General features: G+C 35.1%; 1 protein-coding gene across 1 annotated transcript in view; it reads right to left on the bottom strand.

Annotated features, from left to right (window-relative positions):
* Positions 1 to 23,268, bottom strand: part of BRDT (bromodomain testis associated) — a 48,717-nt gene that overhangs the window by 6,986 nt on the left and 18,463 nt on the right. Inside the window, exons 12-16 of the mRNA XM_032641909.1 lie at positions 19,193 to 19,248; positions 16,852 to 17,026; positions 11,036 to 11,136; positions 2,046 to 2,251; positions 1,360 to 1,534 (exon numbers count right to left, since the gene is read on the bottom strand). Coding sequence (XP_032497800.1) covers positions 1,360 to 1,534; positions 2,046 to 2,251; positions 11,036 to 11,136; positions 16,852 to 17,026; positions 19,193 to 19,248 — 713 coding nt within the window. The remainder of the gene's footprint in view (positions 1 to 1,359; positions 1,535 to 2,045; positions 2,252 to 11,035; positions 11,137 to 16,851; positions 17,027 to 19,192; positions 19,249 to 23,268) is intronic.

The raw sequence follows: 23,268 nt of genomic DNA, 5'->3' as shown, positions 1-23,268 counted from the left end.
CAAAACAAACAAACAAAAAAAAAAGACAGAGATTGGATTTTTTTTTTTTACGTCAAGACTACACTACATATTGCCTGTAAGAAAATAAATTTAAAGCACAGATAAGTTAAACGTAAAAGGATGGAAAAAATTTTTGCGCCATGCCAACACTAGTCATAAAAAAGGTGAAGTGGTTATATTTCACAGGAAATAATATTACCAGGAGTAAAAAAGATCATTTTGTAATGGAAAGGGGGTCAATTAATCATGAGGATGTAACAATTCTAAATGTCTATGCACCTAATAACAGCTTCAAAATAACATGAAATAAAATTGATAGAATTACAAGGGTAAAAAGACAAACCTATAATTATACCATTGTAGGTGCCAATGTCCTTTCTCAGTATTTGATAGTGCAAACAGGCAGAAAATCAGCAAGAATTTAGTGGACTTGAAAAACATTACCAACCAACTTGCCCTGTTTAATAAATACTCTACCCAGCAGCAGCAGAATACACATTCTTCTCAAGTGCACACAGAATATTTACCAAGGTAGATCATAATCTGGGCCATAAAACAAGTCTTAGTGAATTCAGAAGAATTCAAGACATTGTATGTTCTCTGACCACAATGGAGTTCAATTAGAAATCACTAATTTTCTATTATTTTCACTAGCCAGAAAATTTCCAAATATTTGGAAACTAAATAACACACTTCTAAATAGTCCACAGATAAAAGAATAATCCACCGCAATAAAAAAAAGGAATTAATTCTACTTTTTAAAACATCAGTTTTTAAATATTAAGGACTCCTTAAACACAAGTCTTTTTTTTTTTTTTTGGTTTCCAGTTTTGTTAAGATATAATTGACATATAACTTCTTCATCTAGTGTTCAACTAAATAAACACTGACTAGGGACAGATGGCATATTTTTTAGCTGCAATTCATAGGCAGTTTATGGATTTTTCAACAGTAATAACAGGAAGTGATTTTACCTCTGTGCCAGGCATTTTCAGATGTGCTTAATACATGTAAATTCATTTCACCTTTTACCTTTATTATCCATACTTTACAAATAAGGAAATTGAGGCACAGGGAGGTTAAATAAATAGCCCAGGCTCCAACATCTAGTTAATGGAAGAACCAGGATTTGAACTCAAAGTCTAGTAGCCTCCAGGATTGATATTCTATTATTACACTATGCTTGTGTCTTTTGACTATGAAATTTTAATTTTACTCTCTGATTTTAGAACCTGATCCTCACCAAAGAGGTAACTGTCACTGAAGAACCACCCAGAATACATCTTTGAACATGTAAAGACACTGCTCTGTTAAATCTTTCCTTTGTTCATTAGATTTAATAAACTAAAATTCACTTACTGCTTCTCTTCTCCTCCGCTCTTGCTCTTTCTCCCTTGCTAAATTACGGTCTTTGAGAAGCCAGAGTTTGCCTCCATCTTGAGCTTCCAGTGACTGCTGATGTTCTTTCTGCTCTTCTCCAAGACACTTGTTTTGCATTTTATTTGGAAAAGATTCTAGAGTGAAGCCATGGTCCCTTAAAGAAACAGTGAAGTTCAAAGTAGGTTTCAAGCTCCTTAAAAGTTTTATTATGAAGATACGTTGTTAAATGACAAATATAAAGCAATGTTCTAGGTACCCTTTTTTGTATGTTATGACATTATTTTTAGTATTTTTGATGTCAAATTTTACATCGGGCAATCTATGTTAATGAAGAGAAGGTTTTAGAAAACTATGACCAAGGTTTACCATCATCTTCTTACACATAGAATGGAAATATTATGACATTTCCGGAAAATAATGACATCTTTATAATTTAGCAATATTGGTATCTTTAATAGCTTCTTCAATCACTTGATTATTTGTATCCCCTTCAAAATAGATACTACTACTTACCAATTTTTAAAAAATCAATAAAAATTTACTTTTTCTAAATATAATTTGCTATTTACTAAATAGCTGAATTATAGACACTTACAAAAACGAAATTTATTTTAAATACATGTCTGTATCTCTCAAAGCCTCCATTAATCCAGTAAATAACAGACCTTTGATTTCCTTGAAATACTTTTGGTTCCTTTGTATTCTGTTCCAGATGTTTCTGTATTAGTTCCTGTGTTCGAGCTCTCACTTCCTTTTCTATCGCTGCTTTTCTAAATTGGTTGAAGAGCTCATCTGATGATTTCACTACCCCTGATGTTTTGACTGGTTTGCCTAAACTTTTCCAAGAATCTGCATTCTTGATCTTTATATCCTAAAACAAATATTTGATTCAGTATATGTCTACAGATGTCAACTAAATTTTGGAAGAAAAGCAATATATTTTGATATAGTAATAGATCAAAAATAAAGATTCCAAAGGCTTCATAACTTTACTAAACTTAAGTTAAAGGTTACTAAAATAGAAAAAATAGGATAACAGATTAACTAAATTCAACTATTCATCTAAGATCAAATTAAAATAGCGTGCTTGACAATTACTTCAATTTAATATGAAACATATATGTTAAGGGTATGACAATCTGTTAAGAATATAAAAATCCCCATGTCACTGTAATCAAGATATTTATGAACAACAAGGTCCTACTGTATAGCACAGAGAACTATATTCAATATCCTATGATGAACCATAATGGAAAAGAATTAAAAAAAAAAAATATATATATATATGTATAACCAAATCCCTTTGCTGTGTGGAGTAATTAACACTGTAAATCAACCACACCTCAATAAAAAAAATTAAGTTACAAAACTTAAAAAAAAAGACATTTATGATCTTATGAGAAAAATAAAGCAAATATACAAGTGATTAATCGGAGGGAAAGTAAGACGATGCCAGAAGAACAGCACAGTGTTTGTTGAGAACCCTCTGACATAGCTATGTTTTCCTTTCTTCGGTATGAAGAAAAAAATTAACTGATTGTGATCACTGTTCTTAACTGTGATATGCCAAGGTCTAGATCAGTGCTGCCCAATAGAAATATATATAGTTTAAAATCTTCTAGTACCACAATTTTTTTAAACTAAAACTTTTAATAATATATTTTATTTCACCAAATATACCCAAAGCATTATTATTTCAACATGCAGTCAATATAAAAGACTGAAGATAATTTTATTTATTTATTTATTTACTTACTTACTTACTTATGGCCGTGCTGTGCGGCTTGTGGGATCTTAGTTCCCCGGCCAGGGATTGAACCCAGGCCCTTGACAGTGAAAGCCTGGAGTCCTAACCACTGGACCACCAGGGAATTCCCTATATTTTTGTAATGTCTTCTAAATTGGTGTTTTACATTTATAGCACATCTCAATTCAAATGCTTAACTTTGATTAGAAATCATTGATCTGTAATTAGACTTCATAAAACTTACAGTTGAAAAAGTAGATATGCATAATCAAACTGTTCCAAACATCCTTACACTCTCCAATAACTGAACTGAGTATAAGTTTTTAAATTTAAGTTAATTGTAAGTTCTAAAACTAAGTTTCTCAGTTGCACTAGACATTTCAAGGGCTCAATAACTATATGTGGCTAGTGGCTACCATACTGGACACTGGATATTACATATCTAGATGGCCCTTCTAATAGTTGTCATATTCTCCAGGATAGTTAATGTTATACCACAAAACAAGTCTTATAAATTTAAGAAGACTGAAATCATATCAAGTGTCTTTCCTTACCACAATGATATGAAACTAGAAATCAATTACAAGAAGAAAATTGGTAAGTTCATAAATATGGAGTTTAAACAACATGCTGCTGAACAACCAATGCATCAAAGAAGAAGTCAAAAGAAGTTAAAAAAAATACCTTGAGACAAATGAAAATGGAAATACAACATACCAAAAGGTATGGGATACAGCAAAAGCAGTCCTAAGAGGGAAGTTCATAGTGATAAATGCCTACATCAAAAACCAAGAACTATCTCATGTAAACCTAATTTACACCTCAAGGAACTAGAAGAAGAACAAATGAAGCCCAGAATTAGAAGAAGGAAGGAAACAATAAAGATCAGAGTAGAAATAAATGAAATAGAGACTATAAAAAGACCACAGAAAAGATCAATGAAAATAAGAACTGGTGTTCTGAAAAGATAAGCAAAACAGACGAACCTTCAGCTAGACTCACCAAGAAAAAAAAAGAGGACTCAAATCAATATCAGAAATGAAAGAGAAGGGACTTCCCTGGTGGCGCAGTGGTTAAGAATCCACCTGCCGATGCAGGGGACATGGGTTCGAGCCCTGGTCTGGGAAGATCCCACATGCCATGGAACAACTAAGCCGGTGCACCACAACTACTGAGCCTGTGCTCTAGAGCCCACAAGCTGCAACTACTGAGCCTGCGTGCCACAACTACTGAAGCCTGTGTGCCTAGAGCCCATGCTCCGCAACAAGAGAAGCCACCACAATAAGAAGCCCACGTACCGCAACGAAGAGTAGCCCCTGCTCACCACTACTAGAGAAAGCCTGCAAGCAATGAAGACCCAACTCAGCCAAAATCAATCAATCAATCAAAGAAAAAAAGCAAAAAAAAAAAAAAAAAAAAGAAATGAAAGAGGAGATATTACAACTGATACCACAGAAATATAAAGGATTGTAAGAAACTACTATCAACAATTATATGGCAACAAACTGGACAGCCTAGAAGAAACTGATAAATTACTAAAAACATACAACTTACCGAAAGTGAGTCATGGAGAAATTGAAAATGTGGACAAATCAATTACTAGTAAGGAGACTGAATCAGTAATCAAAAAATTTCCAAAAAGTCTAGGACTAGATGGCTTCACTGGTAAATTCTACCAAACATTTAAAGAACTAATACCAATCCTTCTCAAACTCTTCCAAAAACAGAAGAGGAGGGAACATTTCCAAACTTATTTAACTAGGCCAGCATTACCCTGATACCAAAATGAGATAAGGACATCACAAGAAAAGAAAATTACACACTAATATCCTTGATGAACACAGGTGCAAGAATCCCCGACAACATATTAGCAAACCAAATTCAACAATACAGTAAAAGTATGATACACTATGATCAAGTTGGTTTTATTCCAGGGATGCAAGGATAGTTTAACACCTGCAAGTCAAACAACATGATACACCACATTAACAAAATGAAGGATAAAAATATGATCTTAATAGATGCAGAAAAAGCATTTGACAGAATTCAACAGCCATTTATGATAAAAACTCTCAGCAAAGTAGGTATAGAGGGACTATATCCTAGCATATAAAGGCTATATATGACAAGCCCACATCTCATATCATACTCAGTGATGAAAGGCTGAAAGCTCTTCCTCTGAGATCAGGAATAAGACAAGGATGCTCACTCTCACCATTTCTAGTCAACATAGTACTGGAAGTCCCAGCCAGAGCAATCAGGCAAGATAAAGAAATAAAAGCACTCAAATCAGAAAGAAGTAAAACTGTCACTATTTGCAGATGACATGATATTATATATAGAAATCCCTAAAGACTCCATCAAAAACATTAGAATATAGAAATTCAGTAAAGTTGCGGGATACAAAAACAATATGCAAAAATCCACTGTGATTCTATACACTAACAAACTATCAGAAAGACAAATTAAGGAAAAAAATCACATTTACAATTGCATCAAAAAGAATAAAATACCTAGGAATAAACTTAACCAAGGTGAAAGACCTGTACACTGAAAACTATAACAGTGATGAAAGTAATGGGAGAAGATACAGAGAAATGGAAAGATATTCCATGTTCATGTACTGAAAGAATTACTATTGTTAAAACATCCATATTACCCAAAGCAATCTACAGATTCAATGCAATCCCTATCAGAATTCTAATGACATTTTTCACAGAAACAGAACAAACAATCCTAGAATATGTATGGAACCACAAAAGACCCTAACTAGTCAAAGCAATTCCAAGAAAGAACAACAAAGCTGGAGGTATCATGCTCTCTGATTTCAAGCTATATTACAAACTTACAGTAATCAAAACAGTATGGTACTGGCATAAAAACAGACACATAGCACAATGGAAGAGAATAGAGAGCCCAGAAATAAACAAATGCACTTATGGTCAATTAATTTACAATAAAGGAGTGAAGGACTCATTTCATACTTGGGCACGTGTTCTGGTGAGTGAGTAGTCCCTGTGCTGCTGCAGAAGAAGATGGGGAAAGAGGAAATTAAAAGAGCAGTGAAGGAAAATAGTGTGAATAGGCTAGCCTTCATATAGTTTGGCTTGGCCTCAGAGTCTTGTGGGAGAGAGCCAGTAGCCTCATTATTATTTCATTGGAAAATGTAACTTTCTGTTACATTTAAAATAAAGGAAAATGACCTACAAAAACAAACAAACGAAAAGGAGTGAAGGATGTAAAATGGGTAATGGACAGTGTCTTTAACAAATGGTATTGGGAAAACTGACCAACCACATGCAAAATAATTAAACTAGAGTATTATCTCATACCATATGTAAAAATCAACTCAAAATGGATTAAAGACTTGAATATAAGACCTAAAACCATAACTATAACTCCTAGAAGAAAACATAGGTGGTAAGCTCCTTGACATCCATCTTGGTGATAATTTTTTGGATCTGACACCAAAAGCAAAGGCAACAAAAGCAAAACTGAACAAGTGGAACTACACCAAACTAAAAAACCTTCTGCTTAGCAAAGGCAACCAACAACAAAATGAAAAGGCAACCTACTGAATGGCAGGAAATATTTGAAAATCATATGTCTGATAAGAGATATATATAAAGAACTTAGAAAACTAACTCAACAGCAGGAAAACAAACAAACTGAAAAAAAATGGGCAGAGGACCTGAATAGGCATTTTTCCAAAGAGAACAAGAACAAACATATGGGCAACAAGTCCATGAAAAGGTACTCAGCATCACTAATCATAAGGGAATATTAATTATAAGGGAAGTGCAAATCAAAACCACAATGAGATATCACCCTCACACCTATAAGAATGGCAATTATCAACTGTTGGCGAGGACATGGAGAAAAGGAAATCCTTGTACAGTGTTGGTGGAGATTTAAATTGGTATGGCCATTATGGAAAACAGCATAGAGATACCCGAAAAAAAAAAATCCTACTTCTGAATATATAGCCAAAGGAAATGAAATCAGGATCTTGAAGAATATCTGCACTCCCACGTTCATTGCAGCATTATTCATAATAGCCAGGATTTGGAAGTAACACCACGTGTCCATCAATGGATAAACAGAAAAAGGAAATGTGGCATATATACATGATGGAATATTATTCAGCCACAAAAAAACCAAGGAAATCGTGGATGGAACTTGAGGGCATTTATTATGCTAAGTGAAATAAGTAGACAGAGAAAGACAAATACCATATGATCTCACATATGTGGAATCTAAAAAAACCCCAAGAAACACCACTCCCCCCAAAAACCCCCAAATTTATAGATACAGAGAACAAAGTGATGGCTGCCAGAGGAGGGGGAGTGGGGAGTGGGCGTAATGAGTGAAGAAGGTCAAAAGGTACAACCTTCTAGCTGTAAAATAAGTAAGTCCTGGGGATGCAATGTACAGCATGGTGACTATAGTCAATAATACTCCATTGTACATTTGAAATGTGCTTAGAGTAGATCTTAAAAGTTCTCATCACAAGAAAAAAATTTTTAACTATGTTGGGAGAGGGAGAGAATAGACTTCCTGTGGTGACCATTTCTCAATATATTAAGTTGTATACCTGAAACTAATAATATTATATATCAGTTATACCTCAATTTAAAAAAAAAGAGTTAGCCTACTTATCTGGGGTAAGGAAAGATGACAATGCAATACCTGAACATCCTCTGTTTAAATTTTTTTTGATAAATGTCTCCTTAATAATTATGCTTGATTCCTCTTTTCATATTATTTCCATGAAATATTAGGGAGAAATTTGTCCAGGGTCCCAGGTAAACCAAAAGAAAATTTATGACAAGACTTTTCCATAAGCCTTTTTAATTTCCATCCTGAAGTAATCTCACCCCTACTGTACACACAAGACCTTCACCATAGGTCACCCAGTTGTGTTTATGAAGTCTTTCCTGTATGCTGCCAATAAAACCTGTTTTCGTTCTTACCCATGGAATGGGCTAAATACTAGTTCCAGACTTCATTTTTCTACTGAGTTAGTTAAAGAATCTTGCCTTCAGGTAGAGATTTGAAACAGAACAGGTAATACCTGGTAGTATACTTAATAGGAAATAAAGGGAGGATGAAACCCTGGTCTCTGGCTTGATCCTGGAAATGTCTATCTAATTGCAATAAAATTTTGGCAGGTCCTAAAACAAGAAAGTTCATAATTGGGTTTGGAGTACAGTACAGTTTTTCAGACATCACAGAGAAGAATAAGAAGACTTTTGACAGACAGAGATGAGGATGGAAAGCATTCCTCACTAAAGAAAGAAAATCATAATTAAAGATATTACTAGATATATCCGGGGAGAAGTGAAAAGTTCAATTTCAGTGAATTACAAGGCTTATAGTTAAGACTGAAAGGCTAGATCGGAGTCATAAGGTAAAGGTGTTTAATCTTCACTCTGGAGTCAAAGTTAGAAACTACTGAAGGTTTCATACATATTAGTAATATGATCAGAGCAATACATCAGGAGGAACAGTGTAAGAATGTTAAAAGCAGAATGGATTAGAACAAGGAAGGTTTCAAGTTAGTCTGACCAGTTATAAATATTACAAAGAGCTCAGACTGAAAGCAATGAGGTCTGTTCTCTGAGGCAGAAGTGGAAAAGGAAACATGTTGAAAGTAAAACGCAAAGAATTTAGCAATTCCTTGGCTGTACGGGACTGAGAAATCAAAAATGATTAAAACTCACAGGATGTCAGGTCTAGAACTATATATTTGAGTCATCTGCAGAGAGACTGTAACTGAAATCACCACAGTGGATGTTCAACCAGAGAGAGAAGTAGTAGAAGACCCTGGACTCCTTACCCTATCAAGACTTTGGGAGGGATGCAGCACTTTTAGACATCATTGGTTCCTCTGATAGGACAAATTACAGGAATAAGGGAACAGCTGGATTCTAGGTAAAATTAAGGTACTGCTTCACAACTGGGGTGATTCTCCTTTGCCCAGGGAAGACCTATGGCAATGTCAGCAAAGTTTTTTGTTGTCACGTAGTGGTAAGGGAAGGGGTGTTGCTAGCATCTAGTAGATAGAGGTTAGGGTTCCTGTTAAGCATCCTACAATGTACAGGCCTACTCCCAACAAAAACTTATCCAGCCCAAAATGTCAATAGTGCTATAGTTGAGAAAGCCTGGTTTAAAATGTAAACAGGTAGTGGAGAAATAAGACAAAAGGAATAATAGAGACTATAGAGATGGCAGGAGAGCTCCACAAAAATCTGTTAAATGAAAGAAAATGAAGAAGAGAGATAGAGAAGTCTTGGCAAGAAGGGATACCCTTTCTTGAGGCAGAGGTAAGTAAGAGACGAACAGCAAAGCTAGAGCTCTGAGTAAAACAACAGAGGTTGGGACCTTGTAGAAATGTTTTATTTTAGTATCAGCTCTTCTTTGGGCAAGATGCTTGAACTGTCTGGGCCACAGTTTGTTCATAAAGACTAATTCTCAAAGATCTGTTCTAGCACCAAAATTCTGTAGCCTTTTTTTTTTTTTTTCAGTAAGTGGTAATAACACTCCTGACAGTGAGTGAGCAACGGTAGGAAATAATGTCAAGGATGGAAACAGTTTAAAATCAAGGGAAAAAAAAAAAAAGAATGGAAACGGTTTGTTGTGAAGAGAACAAGCCACACAATCCCATTCCTCCTCAAGCTTTCAACATTTTAGTTCTTACTATATGCTAGACATCAACAGAGAGTAGACTTATGTCACTTTTACCTTTAACACAAACTTCAATGGTATGACATATACTTGATGTTTTGCTGCTTATTTTTGCTGTAATCTCTTTGCCCTTTTGAAAATTTTCTTACTGTTTTCAAAATTTATTTTGGGTCAGTCAAAATTACAGTTTTGTTAAATGAGAAACAAAGATTTTAGTACACAGTAAACCAAATATTTGAGAAACTCTGCTGCTTTATTCTTTGCATCCTAAAGGGGACAGATGACACTTCCAATGTTTAAACAAAAAACAATAACAGTAAAAAATTTATGCTGGATATCAGGAGAGGCACTTTTTTAAAAAAATTTATTGTTTTTTTATTTTCCCCCTTGGCCACACTGCTTGCAGGATCTTAGCTCCCTGACTGGGGATTGAACCCGCACCCTCGGCAATGAAAGCAAGGAGTCCTAACCACTGGACCAGCAGGGAATTCCCAGGAAAGGTACTCTTTAAATGGTTCTTATCAATAACAAAACACCCATATTAAACACAGGTCACCTTTGATGATAATAATTATTAGCAGAGCAGTCTGTAAGAAAGTCAAAGATTCTAAGAATAAGAAAAAACAAGGCCAAAGCAATATGCTCCTCATGGTGAAATGTCAGATATTCCTAAGTGTGCCCAAGCAGTAAGATTTGTCCTCTGAAGTACTTACAAGGAAAAAAGAAAGGAAAGAATGGAAGGAAGGGAGGGAGAGAAAAAAGAGGGGATACGTGAATATCTCATTCATAGTCCATTTCTGACAGTTACTAGATTCAAATGTCTAGAATAGTACCTGGTGTATCTAATGTATCCCAAACATCTAGAATACTTGTTGAAAGACTGATCAATGTGTGGTTTGAGATTAAGTGCACCAAAGACTCCATGAGGAAATCACCTACAACAGATTCTAAAAGATAGTTTTATAACATGTTTTAAAATCAGGATAGCTGGCAAATACCAGCATTATAGAATTTACAATTAAACACAAATATGGGGACTGAAGGTAGAGGGTGGGAAAGAGTGTTGCTCACAGGTTAACTTTTTTTTTTAATAAGTAGGCAAAAATTAGGCTTAGAGATCCAAAATTCATTCAAATTAGGGCTTAAAATACCTCCATGCCATTTCTATATTCAATTTTAAATCCCTTCAATATTTGTGAGAAAAAATAACTTTACTCTTACCTTTTGCACTGGAACTTGACATTCTGATTCTAATACCACTGTGTCATTATCACCAGAAGGATGCATCACAGTTAGGCCATTCAAGCGTTGTTCAGGATTATCTGATGCACACATTTTTAGAATAGTATAGTCAACTTATTTCATCTTGATTCTCCAGAATTTGACATTTCCACCACCACCCGCCCCCCCCGCCAGGTCAGAAACTATGAAAATAAAATAACTAGTTTTTTTATGCTTAATTTTGGAGTATTCTTAGTTGGAGAATTGTAATACTGTAAAATAAACATTTTCACTTGAAATTTTACCTCCTTTATTTCTTCTCTTTTTCTTCTTCTTTTTTTTTTTTTTTTTTTGTCAGCATAAAGTATAGCTGACATTGTGGCTCACCTACCAAGACCTATTTTAGCTTTCCCCATGGTATAGCAGTCTTTCAGCTTGTAAACTGACCTCAGCTCCAGAGATGGGTCTTCATTGGCCAAGCTAATTATGGTAATCCTACCCCCCACACCAGTGAATCATTTAGAACAGAGGAGGCCTAAGCCACCTTAGGGCTTCTAAGGAAAGATGCTTCCTGGTAGCCAAATTGAGAACAAAGAAAATACAAAGAATTGAAGAACGAAGATACCAGACACCTAAACTGCCCAGTGGAGAATAGGAGTAAGAAATGCAAAATGTTGTTTGACTCTGAGGTGAAGAGAACAAACCACACAATCCTGCTGACTGTAAAGCTTTCATACAAATATTTCATTTATTACAGGTGAAAATAATTTCAGAAATAGAGCTTGAGCCTTTGTCAAACATGTCTAAATGACTGACCTACTTCTGGACTACAATATGTATGATAACAAAATTCCTTGTGTAAGCCAGTCTGGAGCTGAATTTTCTACATTTGTGACCAAAAGCATAATGGTGTATGAAATGTAATTAGGTCATTTCTGTTTCAGGTCTCTCCAGCTCTTGTCTATAGGTACTAACTAGTAGCAAAAGGACAGAGGAGAAAAATGAAAACTTGAGTTGCTATCTTTTTGTTAATTGGCTCAAGCTCATAAAATCCTGGCCACTTAGAGTTATAGGAACTTACATTTAAGCTTCTATCACCCATCAATTCCTTTGATTCTCTGGCTAAATCACACTAGTTGAATGTGAGGCTTGAAGAAGGGAGGGACACTAAAGGATAGGAGTGAGCACAGGAGGGTGAGACAAAACAGTCAGTGGACGGATGAATGAAGGAACAAAGTCTAAATTTGTGTGTTCCTATGTGGCCCAATGCACCTATTTTCTCAGTTCAACAGGTAATGGAAAAATAGGGAGAAAAAGTCTAAGTACAGAACTACATCCCCTCTCTGCCTGGGATCAGATATTATTTAAGAAGTAGAAAGAGTATACATGTCAAGAGAAGTATATTCTAAACGGCTCAGTTTGTTGACTCTAAGTTAGTAAATGGTGACAGTGCCATTATCAAGAACTAAAGAGGAAAGATTTAAATGTAGGAATTAAAAGGGGGAAATTCAGTTTTGACATGCTGCATTTGACATGCCTATGTGCTGTTTAAGGTATTCAGTAGAGTTGTATAAACATGCCTGGGGCTTGGATGCTTGAGTTGTAAAAATGAGACTAGAAATCATAAGACTCCAAGAAGATCATCCAGGAAGGATGTATAGATTGCTGCCTTCCAACCTTTTACATGCCATAGTAAGTAGAAAATGATCAATGTATGGCATACCTGGGTAAATGGGAGGTCTGCTCCAAGCCTATTGCTATGAGAGTTGAGGGGGAGGTCCTAGCTCAGTAAGCCTATGCGTTGGAATATGGCTAGAAAAGCCTGGAGTAAAGTAAAAAGAGGCTTAAGGATGTAACTCAGAGTATTATCAACATTAAAGGTAGGCAGATAAAGTAGGTGTCTGTAAAGAACGTTCAGAGATGGGATGATCAAGAGAAGAGTGTCACAGAAGCCAAGGGAAGTGTGTCAAGGGACCGACTCTCTGAAAAACATTTTCATATGGATGCCCTCTGGCACCTCAAAACACTACAAAACTCATCTTTCCTCAGACATCTGTTCTTCATCTGTGTTCCAGGTCTGTCAACCTGGACCAGTATCCAGCCACTATCCTCTGAGCCACCAAAGCTTATACACCCCTTTGTTATTAAAACCCAGCATATATTCATCTTTTGCAGACCTGCTCACTCCACTCTTGTGATTTCTTTCAACTATACCTTTTTCTTTCTTTCCATCACTTAGTTTTTTTGTACTACTGCAACAGCCCAGTTGGTCTTTTCCTCCTCTGGTCTCTGTTCCCCATCTCTCCGACTGACCTACACAATACTGGCAGAGTAATTACACTGAAGCACACTCTGTTCAAAAAATCTTCATTGGCTCCCCACTGACTATACTATTATAATTAAGTCCAAAAGTCTCTAGGTATTGAGGTTCTTTATGATCTGATCCTGATCTACCTTCCCAAATTTATTTCCCTGTATTCCTATTTATTCAAGCAAAGCTTTAATCACATTGAATTACTGGTCACCTAAATACACTCATTCATGTTGTTCCCTCTATCCAAAATGCCTTTTGATCCTACTATACATCAATACACATCTTTCAAAGAGGTCAGGTAATTCTGCCTTCCTCATCTCCTTAAATTTCATTTTGGGTTCTTTTAGGGCACATTATTTTTACTTTATTTTAATTAAAAAAAATTTATATACACATACACACACACACACATATCCACAGACATATTCATTTATTTGGTGTCTTAGTTGCGGCAGGTGGACTCCTTAGTTGTGGCATGTGAACTCTTAGTTGCGGCATGCATGTGGGATCTAGTTCCCTGACCAGGGATCGAACCCGGGCCTCCTGCATTGGGAGCGCAGAGTCTTATCCACTGCGCCACCAGGGAAGTCCCTATTTTTACTTTATATACCAGTTGTTTACTTCTCCTACTAGATGGCAAACTCCTTGATTTACCTTCTCATTTGCCATGTTAATTCACATTGATGTGACAGCATAAATTTTTAAAAAAAAAATTTCTTAATACAACTGAGTAAAGATATTTTAAAGAGCTCTGGAAGGATCAATTATAAAGTTTAGTAATCCTTCATGACTAAAAACTTCAACTTATTTTAAGGAAAAAAAATTAGACATCTTCCAGTTCATGTGGAGATGATGGCAGAAGTTTTGAAGAAAACTGATAATACTTAAAACTTCAACTTCTTAAATATTTATGTACTCTAACATACATTTATGTACTCTATGTAACTCTAATTTAGTACTCTAATTTATTTCCACCAAGATTACATTCCAGAAAAGTAAAATTCTATATACATTTTATAGCTTATATATATTTGCAGTTTCCCTTGGGCATAGTGCCACCTACAGTTGGCAAATGCAAACCACTTTGGTTCTGAAAAACCTGCTTAAGTGCAGTAGAACAGCCATTCGGCATCATCCAAACTTCCCCTTTACACAGTACTGTTACTCACAATCACGTATAAACAGAAATTGAAGGAATACAAGAAACGGATCCCGACCGAAGATTTAGATATTTAAAGCCTGACTCTTCATAGATAGGACGTTTTCTTAAAATAGGAACAAAAGACCATCTTGACTGCATTATTTCCATTATTTTTCAATGTCTTTATTCTTCTTCAAAGCTATCCTTATCATTCTCCTAGGAACTTACTATAATGAAAACAGCAACTTTTCCCCACTCTGGTTCTTTGCGATTGACCTCCACACTCGATCAAATCTCGCCGATTTCAAAATTCAAAACAAAACAACCTCTCTCCCAGTCTTAAAAAAACAAAAAAACTATCTTCCTGTTAAAGCCACAGCTATCTTCCCATCCTCTTCAATAAAATTCTTGAAAGACTGGTTTACATTCAGATTCCATTACTTCTCAATTTACAAGAATCTGCTTCCATCTCAATCACAATAGCCATAAAAGAAGCTTTTGTAAAAGCAAAAAAATCTCACATTGCCAATTTTAATCTTCTCTCCTCATTCCTCATGGTACTTTAAGGCTTTATATATAGTAGGACATGATACTCGTGATGATGATTTCCTCGAAAAACGTATCTCCTGGGCTTCTATTATTCCATTTTTCCTTTTCCTCTTAGCTTTGATTACCTCTTCTTTTAACTTATTAATTTTTTCTACTTTTACTGAGAGGGAGTTTGGTTACCCAGAATTTTGTCCTTGACCTTTCTCCTCCTGCTCTGTACATTTTCCTTCATTCTCATGGCTTCAAGTAGCTTCTACATATTGGTAATTCCTAACTGTAGTTCTTGTTACACCCTATTAGTTCCAGAAACCTATTTCTAGTTATAGATTTCCAATTAGATATTCTGCAGCATCTTAAACATGTCCAAAATGAACAATGTCTCTTATTTTCAAGCCAACTGTTGGATAATACTCTGGTAAGACACTTATTCTAATAAAGCTTAGTAATTCTGCCACAAAAATATCTAATTTAGCCACACCCTTTCTGTATGTACTGCCTTAGTTTTGGTCCTCATAATTTCTTTCCTAGACTATAGCACCCAGCTTCCTTACTTGGTCCCAATTATATCAGAGCATCTTCATCTTAGTCCATCCCTTATACAGCAAGCAGCAATCTCTTCCTAATGTAGAATCTGATTTTGTTATGCTCTTGTTTGAAGCTACTTTCTGTGTGCAAAATAAAAGATCCAAATGTAGCACTGGTATTTAAGGTAATTTATGACCTAGAACAACTACATCTTCAGTTATTCTCCTGAATACTTGAAAATATTTTTCCAGAAAAGAATGGCTTTAAATATTTCATCCTTTGGATCTTTGTTTATACTTCTTCCTGGGATGCCCCTCAGTGTTGCCTCAGATATTTTCTCTCTTGATCTCCACTCCTTCTCCAGAGTCAAGAGCTATAACTTGAGTTAAATGCAAAACGGAATACTCAAACACAGAATAGTAGGGAGCTTTTACTGGAAGCAATAAAGGAGGATCAAAACTTCTGTGTTCCTCCTAATCTGTGCTTCAGTAAAACAGCTTAGAAATTTCTTCTGTTTTGGAGAAACCCCTGCCATTGGAAGGCCAGGGAGCAGTCTAGACAGAAGGAGACATGGATATGGAATATTCACATCTGCTTCTGTCTAGGCCTGAATACATTTGTGTCTCAAAGTTCAGGCACTCCATAAGCTGGGCTCATCACTATCAGAGAAGTATGCTCCTGTGCCACACATCCCCAGGAGGACCAGGCTGAGAAAGGTAATATGTTCACGTCTGATAAGACTAACAGATAAGACATTTATAAAGTCAAATGAACCTAACAATACAAAAATTTCCAGTTTTAGAAGACGTTTTTAGTAAATAGGAACCACCACTAAGCAAGTATTTCTAGCCCAAGTTTCTTTAACTGTAAACTGTTTTTAATGTTTATAACTTCATTTCTCTACCTATAGAATCTCTATCTTTTCCCTATTCTAATCTACCTTTCCAACCCACACAGACATCATGGAAATCAGAGCAACATTTCGCAAGTCTGCTCAGAGCTTGCTATGAGCTATGGCAGTGACAGGTTTTTATGCATGGCTCACATGCCAATGTATATAATCTGTATGAAAGTAAGTTGTGTGTGAACTGCACATACAATTTTCTTTCATTCAAATGTAATGAGTACCTTGGGGTATAAAGCAATATGCTTCAGGGATTATTTCTAACCTGGAATTTACTAGTTATGATTTTCAGTATTCCAGATACATAACATTTAAGATAATCTTGGCATTTTCATTTAGAAGTCAGTTGTTCAATCACAGTCATTTACTTCTTAATTTCTTACCTGAAAGAGGCAGAATTTGTAAAGGTGAAATGTTTTCCACACTCTGTAAACGTTCTGATTCTTGATAATTAAATACTAACTGGTAGGGATTTGGTGGTGTTCCACCTGAACATGTAGTCTGATGAACCAGACTAGTTTTCCCAGAGGTTGTATATTGCACAGATGATTGTATCCGCTAAGACAAAGTTAAACAAAACTATCTTTCAGAGCTTAACCACACAAGAAGTATAACTAAGAAAACAGAAACACAAGAGGATAGAATATAATTTAATACTGTCTTTGAATATGATATTAAATTAAGTCACACAAATTTATAAGGTATAAATATCACTATCTTACAAATGAGAAAACTAAGGTTTAGAACGATTAAATAACTTGGCCATTATATAGCTTATAAGCAGAGTCAAAGTCTGTGATCTTAGTTGCTAGTACACATAGACTTAATACATATGTTATTAAACAGTGTTGCTTATTTTCAAATGCTTCCCTGTGATCTACTGAAAATAAAAACTGAGCTTTTATACCAAATCTAGAGACTAATCCACTTTCTTTACCCCCTTTTCCTTAGTGAATTATAGATCTAAAAGGAGGGGGTGTTTAAAAAAAGAATAACATGATGGTTGAGCCATAGACTATCAACAAATTCTGATTCCAAACTGTTAACTACTTATTAAGAAAAAGTGTATTATAATAGCTAATATTTAGTTAATACTTACGATGTGCAAGGCACCAGGGTAAGCCTTTTATATAGTTCTTAATTTCTCACACTAATTCTATGAGTTTGGTATAATTATTATCCCCATTTACAGTTTACAATAGGACTTAGATATAAGGAAGGTAACTTAACCTAAAACCTCACATCTATTCAGTGGCAAGCTAAGTTACAGTACCAAAGCCCAGGTACCTTGTCTACTAAGCTCTGAGTTATAGATAGTACAGAGATGAATAAGACAATCTTCCTTCTCCATCTAATAACGGCGTTAGAGTGAGTGAGCCGATAAGGCAAGTGTATGAATACCTATGCTAGTTTGAATAAAACAAAGGGCATAGAAATGTTTATCCCAACAATAATACAGACCCAAGCCCAAAGCTTAAAGGCAAATGCTGAGATTTAAATCAGCAAAACAACACTTTCTGAAACACACAAATATGTGCATTTATTCATGATCCTATAAATATATTTCCTCTTTTGTCTTAAATGAGCATTTTCTTCTTCAGTGAGTGACACTGAAAAAACCTTGGTCACAAACAGATCATAAACATAGCATTCTGTGTGCTATGTACTGAGAATTATTCCAAAGTTTGTTCATAACTTGACATAATTTTCTGATTCCACTAATACCTATGGCAGACAGATCATCTGGATCTTCCTTCCACTCAAAAACCTTTGAGAGCTCACGCCTACCTAACAAATTAAATATTAACACTTTATCTAGGTGTGCAAAGCCCTCCCTATTATATCTCCAAAGCCAACTAATCCCATACAAACACTCTCTGCTACCATATTTCCCTGAACACACCTCCTGTGCTTCCCCCCCCCCACCCTCTTACTGCTACTACCTCTGTTTAAAAAAGTAAGTCCCTAATCAGCATGTCAATATACTAACCATTTCTTCCCTTTCCCTGTAATTTAAAACCCATTTTAAGCATTCCCTCCTTCAGGCAGTATATATATATATTCCTCCTTTATTTTCTCAATATATTATGAATATAGATGATTATAGCACTAATCATACAATCTCTTAACTATATGATTATCTCTCTTCTCACAACTAAGAGATCCTTCAAGACAGTATTATTTATGTTGTATTTCCCCTAACCTAGAGTTAGATGTTGTTAAGTAAGTTTATGATTTAATAAAAGGTATACACCTGTAATTCTATATTTGGGATGGGTACAAAGGATTAAAAGTTTTATGAGGATTAGTAGTAAAAGATAAAATTACTTTTATTCTTTTTAAAGCACGTCAACTACTAATCAAACATAGATGTGCTAAAAATGAATAGTTGGTAATTGGTACGCACATGGGGACACCAAGACCTTCTCTCTGTATTTAGACTCTCAAGACTAAGCTGAAATTTCTATAATTTGTTCAACTTACCTGTCTGACTAAATCATAAAAAAGTCACATCTTGTTAGAAAAATGTAACCAAATCATTTCACTATTCAATCTTCTTTACAAAGAAATCTTTGAACATTTAGTTGACAAATTAAAATGAGTGACAACTCTTCATGTAAATAAAATCAACAATTTTAAAGAAAGCTACTACTATACCAGTGAGCTATAACCTACATAATTTTAAAATTCTAAGGTAAAAATGAAGAATTAACTTACCTTTACTTTCTCTTTAGAAGAAGAATCATTCTGTTCTACTCCAGTAAATTTAGGAAACATTTCTGCAAACGTATATAAATATTTTAATATTTGCCAACTTAAAAAATTACTATCATCTAAATGACAGATTTTTTCACATTAGAATGAAAGTGATGATTTTAAGAAAATGGTCAACTTCTTAACTCAAGAAATTCTTTTATTTACAAATTTTTTTGCCCTCTTGGAATCAGTCAAAATTTCTAAAGGGATACTTGCTTTGAAAAGGGATATTTTCTTTTCCACATAATGGAATAAATATCCCCTCACAAATTTCAATTTAGATTATTAGGCAAAAAGAACAATGTGTTACTTCAGAGTAAAGAGCTTGAATAAGTGACAGTTTAAAAAGAAACAAGTTACAACAGAGATAAGGGTTTAAACAAGCAGTACCAATTATACTAAAATCATCTTTAACCAAGTAGCCATTAAGAGGCTTAATTAAAATAATTGAGAATTTACAAGAGAAGGGTATGTCATTATCTGAGAGGGTACAGTCTTTTATTAAAAGTGAAGCTATTTGATTATACATGATAAAGTCTGCTCTGCTTGCTAAGCATTATAATAAAGATCCCATCTAATTAATACTCCGTTTACTTCCGAGCTATCTGGCAGCCTCAACTACATAGAAACAAATGGGTTTTATAGTACCTCCTTTACCTTTAGAAATGCCTTTACAGCTGACACTGGCAGTAGAGTAGATGTAAAAAGAGATCTCTCTGACATGGTGCTCATAGGTTCCTCTTTCATGATCCTACAATTGATTCTGGTGCTATCCTCCCCAGTAAGAAGCCTAAGTCAGTGTGGTAAAGCACCAAACTGGTAGTTAATGCCTTGATTCACCTCTCCAGCCAGCTTTCATGAGCCTCCTGAGCATTATTTGCCTCAGGCTTCAGGGCACCAAGGCTGGTCAACACCAGGTCTTATTCAAACTTAAAACATTCTAATTTTAATAATTACCTTCTGCCTCCTGAAATGCCATCAGTTTCCGCTGGATGTGTTACTGTTCTTTCCTAAAATGTCTGATGCTGGACACTGTTAAAATTGCTAAGTGCCACTCAATGACGTGCTTTAATTTAAAGAATTCAAGTATTTAAAATGACATGGACCATCTTAATGTCACTCCACTAAGTATTATTTTAAGTGTTGGGGGTTAGGTGGAAAGGGGAAGGGAAGAAGACAGACTGCAAAGATTGAGGGTATAGATCCAGGTAGCTTTCACATTTAGGGGAAAAGTTATGATTTCAGCTTTGATCAACAACAAAAAAAACAGACTTCATTAATACGATCACATAATATATGTACATCTATACATGTCTTTTTTTTAAACATCTTTATTGGAGTATAATTGCTTTACAATGGTGTGTTAGTTTCTGCTTTACAACAAAATGAATCAGTTATATATATACATATGTTCCCATATCTCTTCCCTCTTGCGTCTCCCTCCCTCCCACCCTCCCTATCCCACCCCTCCAGGCGGTCACAAAGCACCGAGCTGATCTGCCTGTGCTATGTGGCTGCTTCCCACCAGCTATCTACCTTACGTTTGGTAGTGTATATATGTCCATGCCTCTCTCTTGCTTTGTCACAGCTTACCCTTCCCCCACCCCATATTCTCAAGTCCATTCTCTAGTAGGTCTGTGTCTTTATTCCCGTCTTACCCCTAGATTCTTCATGACATTTTTTTTTCTTAAATTCATATATATGTGTTAGCATACGGTATTTGTCTCTCTCTTTCTGACTTACTTCACTCTGTATGACAGACTCTAGGTCTATCCACCTCATTACAAATAGCTCAATTTCGTTTCTTTTTATGGCTGAGTAATATTCCATTGTATATATGTGCCACATCTTCTTTATCCATTCATCCGATGATGGACACTTAGGTTGTTTCCATCTCCTGGCTATTGTAAATAGAGCTGCAATGAACATTTTGGTACATGACTCTTTTTGAATTATGGTTTTCTCAGGGTATATGCCCAGTAGTGGGATTGCTGGGTCATATGGTAGCTCTATTTGTAGTTTTTTAAGGAACCTCCATACTGTTCTCCACAGTGGCTGAACCAATTCACATTCCCACCAGCAGTGCAAGAATGTTCCCTTTTCTCCACACCCTCTCCAGCATTTATTGTTTCTAGATTTTTTGATGATGGCCATTCTAACCAGTGTGAGATGACATCTCATTGTAGTTTTGATTTGCATTTCTCTAATGATTAGTGATACACATCTGTCTTAATTATCCAAATATGCACCTAAAATTATTCAATGATATAAACTCTTAACTACAGTAAAAATACAACATACCACATTAGTGTTCTGACGAAAAATTCAACGGCATTATCTTAGTTCTCTGACATAAAACTAAAGCTCAGGACTATTATAAAAACTAGCACCTCAAAATCTAAAAAACACTAGCAAAAGGCATCAAAGATTTTTGATTAAAAAAAAAATCAAAAACACCAAATACAGTATGCCTCAAAAAAGTCTTACAGACTATAGATAGATGAATAATGATAGCCTAAAACTCAGTATTCTGCTTCTCATTCTACTCTTATGTAGCTGACTTTCCAGGAACATAGTAAAATAAAACTGCATATTTCTGTTTATTTATGAGTTCCTGGCCTTTGGAATTAAAAGGCAAACATACACATTTTCACTATCAAGCTTAAGACCACATTTCAATAAATGAAGAAGCCCTACCAGGTCTTACAAACATTAATAAAACTGAGCACTATAGTGACAACATACACGCTTGTCAACTAACTTCACCAGGGATCTGTGATAATATGTATACCTACCTTGTGAGGATCCAATTGGATAAAATATGTTAACTACTAAACAAATGAATATTTTGCACATTATATAATGTGTTTTATTTTCACAGCTCCCCAAAAACCTCAATATAAAACTTTGATTGGAAAACTTTCCTTTCAAACTAAGCAAAAATTTTAATCACAGAATCAAGAAAAAGAGAGAGATCTGGCATCAAATATTTGATTGAAAGGTTTGCTAATAACCATCACCTATCAAAGCACTGAGATCAATGTTCCAGAGACACCAAATATTATCAGCAAGCCAGTACTGACTAAAAAATTTGATAAATTGAATATGAATATAATACCATACATAATGTAAAACCAGAATGTAATGTCATTACAGCAGAAAAAATTACTGAAGATTTTTAGATTAGAAAAACAAATCACACTTCTGTTGTATAGGACAGGGTATAGAAAAGTGATTGGAAGTTATTACCTTATTTTATAGGAAAGAAAGTATGTCCAGAGATGTTGAATGATTTGCCCTATTGATAAAAATCAAGTACTTTGAATGAAAGAAATCTGCTCCCTTTAAAGAATGTTTTGGTATTTTGATTTAAGTGTGTGGTGCTTATGTAATATAGAAGAACAAACCGATTATAAGCTGCCTCTTCCTTTTACCAAAGTAATTTTAACTAGAGTTTAGAAAGTGGAAACAAACAAAAAAACACCTAGACTGATGATTCTCAAACACTGCAGCACATTAGTCACATGGGATACATTGTTTTGTTTTTGTTGGGTTTTTTTGGCAACGCCACATGAGATCATAGTTCCCGGACCAGGGATCGAATGTGGGCCTCCTGCATTGGAAGTGTGGAGTCTTAACCACTGGACTGCCAGGTAAGTGCACACATGGGATACTTTGAACACTACATTTACCTGGCCCCACCCTCCATTCAATTCAGATTTGGACACTATTTTTTAAAGTTTTACAGGTGATTCTAATGTACTGCCAAGGTTGAGAAACACTATTCTAGACAGCCTGTTTATTCAGTAAGACCCAGTTTGAACAGAAAAATTTTAAATGCACATGACAAAGTTTATCCCTATTTCTAAGACTCGTGGCTCAAGTACAGACCTCAATATATGCAAGTGTTTAATCAAGCCTGAGTCCTTGAATTTATCCTTCTGGGGCTTTAAAAACACTCTAATTGATGAGAAACTAATGAAAGTTTAAAATATTTAAATGATGAGTACTAATCATTTCTCTTAAACTTTCTAGCTTGAATG

The sequence above is a fragment of the Phocoena sinus genome, chromosome 1 (genome assembly GCF_008692025.1).
Source record: "Phocoena sinus isolate mPhoSin1 chromosome 1, mPhoSin1.pri, whole genome shotgun sequence".
NCBI lineage: Eukaryota > Metazoa > Chordata > Mammalia > Artiodactyla > Phocoenidae > Phocoena > Phocoena sinus.
The sequence above is the reverse complement of the archived record's forward strand: the minus strand, read 5'-3'. Positions and strand labels throughout refer to the sequence as shown.